At 34.1% G+C, this 7,307-nt stretch overlaps 1 protein-coding gene across 1 annotated transcript; it reads right to left on the bottom strand.

Moving 5' to 3' along the window:
* Window positions 1–1,027: 1,027 nt before the first annotated feature.
* Window positions 1,028–6,967, bottom strand: LOC114387063 (type I inositol polyphosphate 5-phosphatase 10-like). Its single transcript, XM_028347176.1, has 11 exons — window positions 6,770–6,967; window positions 6,170–6,247; window positions 5,856–5,931; window positions 4,786–4,864; window positions 4,582–4,686; window positions 3,483–3,999; window positions 3,173–3,366; window positions 2,938–3,046; window positions 2,509–2,660; window positions 1,990–2,203; window positions 1,028–1,461 (listed from the first exon to the last, which is right to left on the bottom strand). The coding sequence occupies exons 2-10, from the start codon at window positions 6,245–6,247 to the stop codon at window positions 1,996–1,998; spliced, it is 1,518 nt and encodes a 505-aa protein (XP_028202977.1). The 5' UTR covers window positions 6,770–6,967; the 3' UTR covers window positions 1,028–1,461; window positions 1,990–1,995.
* Between the last annotated feature and the right edge of the window lie 340 nt (window positions 6,968–7,307).

Below are 7,307 nucleotides of genomic sequence, written 5' to 3'. Positions count from 1 at the left end.
TAACAATATTAAATCCACAGTTGAGGAACCTCAACGTTTGATTGAGTCCACATGGAAGCAATTGTAACAAGGGACAACCTTGTTAGAGTACAAATATAGGGTGAAATCTTACGTACGATAGGAATGAGAAGGTTGATCACCATATAAGCGAAAGAAAGACACATAAATCAAAGTTTTAAGATTATGGGTTAAAGTGAGGTGCAAGTTCATTTATATGATTGCTCATGATCCACTAGTGTGAATCTCCCTAGTGTTTATCCCTCTTGGATTTCCCAACGATTGGTATTAGAACCAGGTTCAACATTGTGGGCGACTCAGACGAGTAAGATGACAACAGTGGATCCATGGACATAAGGATCCATTGTATTGAAAGTCTTTCCAAACGGAATGAGTTCATGCATGGAGGGCCAAGCAATGGGTCCCACAAATGTTGTAGCAATGCAAGATACTAGAGCATGTTGGCAATAATGGGTAGGTAGGGTCAGGACAACCACAATTAAGTTCAAAGGGTTACCATTGTATACTCGTGAATTGAAAACGACTTCCGCTCAAGGGGAAGCCACAATTAAGCTCTAAGGGCCACCACTAGATACTCGTGGGTTGAAAATGAATTCCACTCAAGGAGGAGACTACCATGTAGAAGAGACTCGCACTTAAGGGGGAGATTGTAGGAGTAAAAATGTGAGGTAAAGTTCCACATCAAATAAAAATGATAAGGTTGAGCTCCATATAAGTGTGGATAAGTCCATAGACTTAAGTTTTAAGGTTTTAAGTTAAAGTGTTATCAAGTTTACTTATATAATTGTTCATGATCAATTGGTAAAAATCTCCTCGATGTTTACCCCCCCCCCCCCCCTCTATGCCTAACAATTAGTATACATAGAGATCCTTCGTATCAAAAGTCTTCTTGGCAGGTGAGTCCTTGCATGGAGTCCAAGCAATGTGACCCCTCGGATTTTCCAACAACCTATATACCATTTGAGAATTAATTTGGAATATAAAAAGGAGTAGAGATGCGTAGCCAAAATAAAAGAACAAAGCAACTTCAATTAACACATCTTGGTTAACACTTAACAGCAATGTAAGCAGCATTAGGAAAAAAAAAAATATAGTTATATACTATGTCATATAACCTAGGCTCTTCACTTACGTGAGAAGCTAGTTCTATTCCCTTCCCTCAGTCTACCAATGCCTAGTTCCTATATATATTCCCAAAAATAAAGCACGGACGTATTGTTCTTCAGTACAATCTAATATAGGAACTTGTTTCCCCTTTTTTTTTTTAATAAAAAAAAGGTTAATTCTAATAACATTTCTATTACATTTTGATAGCTTCTTCGTTCTGGATGCAACATGCTTCTTGATGCATTCCAAAACCTTCAAACTTTTCTTCACGGTCAACCGCAAAATTTTGATATTTATTATTCACTTGCAGTCATTGTGGTTAGTGCACCAATATACCTGTTTACACATTAAAGGAACAGTTCAATATTCTAACTAGCTGTTTCTTCTCTATCTGCATTGATTTAAATAAGATTCAAAAATCCAGAATGAGATGAAATAAGAAGCTAATGTTAATACATTTTCTCCTAGTTTAGATCCTCAATTCTAAGAAACAGTTAAAAGAGAAATAGTTTCTTAAACTTTATCCTGTTATCCACTAATAAATTATCATATACGGTTGGTATGTTGAATTTTACAATAACTACTACTTTAAAAATTATACGTGATATAATTTTTGATTGGTTCACAGTGTATGAAAAAATTACTCTTAGATTAACAACGTACATTTGTCTTAATTTATGAATCATTATCCAAAGCCATTAGTTTGTAAAAATCAGAAATCAAATTCCTTGGCAATTTTACTCTCTAAAATGCAAAAATGCACTTTACAATGGTCAAAGTCTTTCTCTTGCTACACCATGTAAAATTGTCAAGATTCAAGCTTCTTTGGTATGATATCATGATAAAATTTGGTTGGTAACTTACGAATTTTCAAGAAAAATATGGACTTCTTGTGGATACAAGATCATCAATGTTCTGAAAGTTGCAAGTTGAAACTTTCTTCTTCTGTCCCCTGAACATAACCTCAACTTCTACATTAAATGTTGCACAAACAGGTCGATGGTCAGAGAACTTAAATTCTCTACGGACGTACAAAAGTTGTTGTATTCCCCTTCCATGCCACAAGATTCTATCGCACCTACAACATCCTTCATCATTTAGATTTGAAAGAAAGAGTATGAATATACAATTTGGTCCACAAAAGATGATACTGTGCTGTCTTGGTTCCCAGAATATTCTGTTTATACAAATTGGTCTCCAAAAAGTGAACTTAGTAAGTTATAACAATTTTGGTAGGGTGAAATTGCTAGCAAGTTGACAATTTCGAAGAACAAGTTGAATTAGATGGAAATTGTTAGGGACCAATAAAAGTAACATTTTTCAGGGACCAAATTGAATATTTACTCGAAGAAAATATCTTCAATTATTCAAACTGACACATACCAAGCTGGAGTTCTCCTTTTGTTCTTTGAAACTTTTACACCTTCAACATAGTAAGTGTCTGAGTTGAAGGCATATTTATAAGTAGGTGCAAAGTAGATCTTTCCCTCTTTCCACCCCTTGAATACACGACCTGCTTCCCTTTCCATTTTAAGCTGTGAAAAGAATATATATGGGATGCATCATAATCAGAAACGTAACTAGAATTCACTACAAAAAAATAGAAGCACCCAAATGGAACTCCACTTAAATTTTCAGAAGATTATGAGCATATCAATATGAATATCTTCCATTTCATGGTTCATAACTTATCTGGTTTAAATGAAAACAACGAAAATTAGAAACCTAAATCAGGAAAACATTATAGCTCAACAGCAATGCCAACATGTATGTATTCAAAACAACCCAACATTCTCACGCAAAGGAAATTACCTGATCCTTGTTAAAAAGAGCTGGCCAGTCCCTCTTTTCCACAAGCCTTTTTGCATCATCATGGCTCAAAGAAATTCTGTAATTCAAGTCCCCAAACCATATGATTCGGCTGGAGTAAACATTTCTCACATAATCAGAAAATTTGGGACCATTGATATGAAAATTACTCAATGTAATTAAGCACTTGACATATTTATGCATTAAAACTTTATATTTAGTTTCAAACGATGCTTACTCGTGATCTAAAATTTTGTCAGGCATCCTACTATGTGGTGTCTTGCAAATCCTTGGGAATTGAGTGTTCTTCAGAATCTCTATGACATCAAGGTTTCTACGAAGCTCGTCACCCTCTTTCTCTCCAGATGCCAAATGACTACAGATAAAGCAAAAACTTGTCTGATAAAATGACATGCTCACTGATATACACCCCTGCAGCCACATAACAAACATGATAATGTAGATAATAACTAAAAATAAATGTTTTTCCATTTATATTTTGTATGAACTTTCATCAAATAAGATAGAATAAAGCATCTTAAGACTACCTTGTTCCCAAGGCAACCCATGATCCCGCGGCTAGTACAGCATATTCTCAAATGGCCTACATACTGAACAAGTTCCCTCCTCATCCAGACACTTACAAAAATTCCAACCATTTGCTTACATGCAACAAGACTGTATTTCATCTGACTAGTTGCCAATGCAACAGGAATTGTGAAATTCTCATCCTCCTCTTCTGTGGAAGAATCATCTGAATTGAAGTTTGATTCTTGGCAGCGAAAACAGAAATCCTTAGCAGCCTTCCTTTCCATTTCAAGAACACAGTTACAACTTTTTAGCCTCTTTCCATTTAGTTTCTTGAAAGTTTTCTTAATCTTCTTCAAAGAAGGCTTTTGCGAGAACAATGGGCCTCCAAAAGATGCAGTCAGTTTTAGTCCCTTAGAAGCCAAATCTGAAGAACCATTGAGTGATTGGTTGATTAAAGCAAGCCATTTTGCAGCAGGCTCATTATCCTCTAATACCAGCACATTTCCAGCATTTAAAGGGACAATTTCCTGAAAGCTGAAAAATTAGAGAAAGACATTATACTGTGAATTAGAATGTGTTTGTTTAAGTTTTTTTCTTAAAAAAATCACTCTCTTTATGCTATAAACAACCGGTTTTATAAAATGTTAACATCTTTATATAAGCTTATAGATTATTTTGAAAAGCTAGAATGAGTAGCTTATTAAATAAACTCTTAATGAAAGATTACTTCATATGCAATCTAAAAATCACTTTTTTTTTTCTTTTAGCACAACAAACAGGCCTAAATTAAGGCAGATATCTCCAATTAGACCACTTTCCTGCCTAACAAAGCACTACCCATTATTCAAAGCATTTTTATTGTTCAAGCAGACAACAACACATGCACCAAACTATATTGCCAAATGCCAAATAGTGTAAATAAATTTATTTCATAACAAGTCAGAAAGGTCAAAAGTTAAAATCCAAAATGATAAATGGCCTTCTCTTTGACAAAGTGAGGAAAGGAAGGGTAGTTAGTTAACTCCCTCAAAAGAAGGGGCATATTGTTGACTAGAAATTTATTCATCGATTAAAATAAGAAGTATGAATGAGAGGGAGAGAGAGAGAGAGACATACCCCAAAACATACATATCTGGTTCGTTTCGAACTTGAAGAAAATCATTCAGATCAAGGTTTCCAGTGGGGCATTGCCCTCCTACATTCCATGTTGCTGCAAAAACTCTATTAAACAAATAACTACAATCATTAATCTGGTCACCAGTATTGTAATAACAGGGACTGTTATTTTTTAAAAATAAAATCAATTCTTCTAATAAATACCTGAAATTTTGAATTGCTTCACTAGAAGACATAGAAGGTTCTGAGCCTCGATTGTCAAAGGATGAATCAGAAAGTGGATCTACAAGGAAAATAAGAGATTGGTCAAAGACTCAAAGTGATCGTGCGAAGAGTAACTTTTAGAATGGTTGTTGCTGAAACATGTGAAGTGTGAGGTTCCATTGTTCTCTACATCCTCTGGTAATGAGGGAATGTACAAACAGTAAAATTTAAGATAAGCATTTATTTATAGATAATAAAGTTTAAAGTTAAACATATTCTCTAATTTGGAACAAATCACTAGGTGCTCCAGTTTATATTACAGTTTTAAAAGTCAATGAAGCCATATCAACTTCTAATCTATGAAATTTTTATCAATTCTCGATAAATTCTTGCCAAAAGAAAAATAGAAAGATAAATTCTCCCAACCACTGTAACACATAGCAACATATTACTAAGCAATAAAGGTATATGCCTTTCTCAATACCCACTTTTTATTTCTTAACAGTCAGAAAGAATATTTTGTGCCACGATGAAGTGAAATGTTGTGAATAATTAACAGTGAAAAATAAAAAGAATCCATTCAACTTCCTTCATTTATTTCACCTCCTGAAATATACATTAACAAAAACTTAGGATGTTCCACCAAGCCAATATGAACTTTCAGTTATCAGTTAGGCCAACTCATCTCCTAAACTTTACAGTTAAGATGGGGTTTTTTAAAAACATCGTGCTTACACAAAAGGTAGAAGGAAATAAGGTTTAAGTCAAAGGGAAACAAAGAAATAATATATAATCTCAACAGAAAAGTAGTGATTCCGATAAATCTTCTCTCTTCAATGGTATAGTAGTGATTCTACCTTTTCAGGAAAGAAAGCATATTGAAATGCTGAATGATATATCCAAAATAATAAGAAAAAGAATTAACAATGTCTATGCCAATAATCACCCATGATTGAAAAAAGATTATTCTATCATTCCCACATCTTTAGATACATGGACAGAATATTGTGTAACGCTAATGCTGCCAACCTCTATTTAGTTGAAACAAAATGAATTTTCATAGAACTCACCAAGGGAAGCATTTGAGCCTCTCTCCATTGTCCTTCCATTTCTTTCTCTCATGGCCAAAACTTTCCATAGAAACGACTGAAATCACATTCAGAATAATAATTGCAAAAAGAAAAAAGTCAACATTTAATCAATTTTGTAAAATATCTTAATTTCAGTATACATAGCCAAAACACAGAGTCACATGACTTGAGAGATTCCAGAGTGTCATAATATCTTCATGACAGTGAATAAGAGACAGAAAAACTCAAAAAAACTTCAAAATTAAACTGAAGACAAACTAAACAAGATATTCACAAGCAAAAGAAAAGAATACCTGTTTTTTCCTATGCTGATTGCTTGGTATCATATCTGAAACTGTTTCTTCTTGTCTATCCTCAAATTCGATGTCCATCTAAATTCCCAATAAAAGGGGGAGGGAAAATACGTACATTAGTGCATTCAGATTATGAGATCACAAGAAATTAATCAACACCCATTACATGATTATTTCCCGGTAACTATTGACAAGAAAATAGGCATCTCAAAGCATTCACACCAAAAGAAAACTTGACATATTCGGATTATTCGAAACACATGGGGTATGACCCAAATTAGAAACGAATGAAATCACAAATGCCCCCAAAAATTTCAACAAGTGCTAAACAATGCAACAAGTACCAATTCTTAGCCATGAATTTATAACCAATTAATCACAACAGCATCAGCATCAGCACAAAAATGGCATTCATTGAAGAAGCAAATCTCAGCCATTTTAGAGAAAGCATTGCTACCCTTTAAAAGGGGTTTTAAAATACCAAATGAGATTCTTGTAAAAGTCAACTTCTCATGCAATGTCCTTCAAGAATCAATTATATCATACAGTGTATTTCCAGAGAAGGAATATAAACTGAAAAGGGAGAAAAAGAAAAGGAACCTGTATAATCCTTGTAGCTGGAACTGAGAACTCTTACTCTTGTGTGCAACAAAAGGGTCCAAACTTTCTCTTCCAAAGAGCCATAAAACTTGGCATGAAAAACAAGTATTTGATGATATCAAAAAGGATAGAAGAGGGGACAGAGAAATAGGAATAGGTACAAATAGGGAGAGTAGGGCCCTCCCTACTCAAGTAATTGGAATGAAAAATTAAGAAACAATAAATAGAAAAGAAAAGAGATAAAAAGGAAACAGTCAAAAGGGAGAATGGAATAATAGAATCTCATGTGCCCCCTTCGTTGATATTTATTATATTAATTTTTTGAGGTGCGTGGCAATGGCCATGATTCGTCCGTTTGTTCTTTGTTTTATTCTATTGGAAAACCAAAAAAGGGGTTATTTTCAAGAGCCAACGAAAAAAAGCAGTTGTTTGAGGCTTCGATGCTGAGAATTGTCTTCGAAGTTTGAACCTCGTCCTTTGTACTAGTTTGAACTTCAAGGGTAGAAAGAAGGAAAAGAAGTTACTTTCTTAGTCCATG

Source organism: Glycine soja, chromosome 15 (assembly GCF_004193775.1).
Source record: "Glycine soja cultivar W05 chromosome 15, ASM419377v2, whole genome shotgun sequence".
NCBI lineage: Eukaryota > Viridiplantae > Streptophyta > Magnoliopsida > Fabales > Fabaceae > Glycine > Glycine soja.
Note: the sequence above shows the minus strand (reverse complement) of the source record. Positions and strands in the feature narration are given on the sequence as shown.

Coding starts and splice junctions, on each gene's coding strand:
- LOC114387063 (XM_028347176.1), bottom strand. CDS start 6,247: ATGGACATCGAATTTGAGGATAGACAAGAAGAAACAGTTTCAGATATG. Junction 4,687..4,785: donor GAAGCAATTCAAAATTTCAG/GTATTTATTAGA, acceptor TTTGTTTAATAG/AGTTTTTGCAGCAACATGGA. Junction 3,367..3,482: donor TGGGTTGCCTTGGGAACAAG/GTAGTCTTAAGA, acceptor ATGTGGCTGCAG/GGGTGTATATCAGTGAGCAT.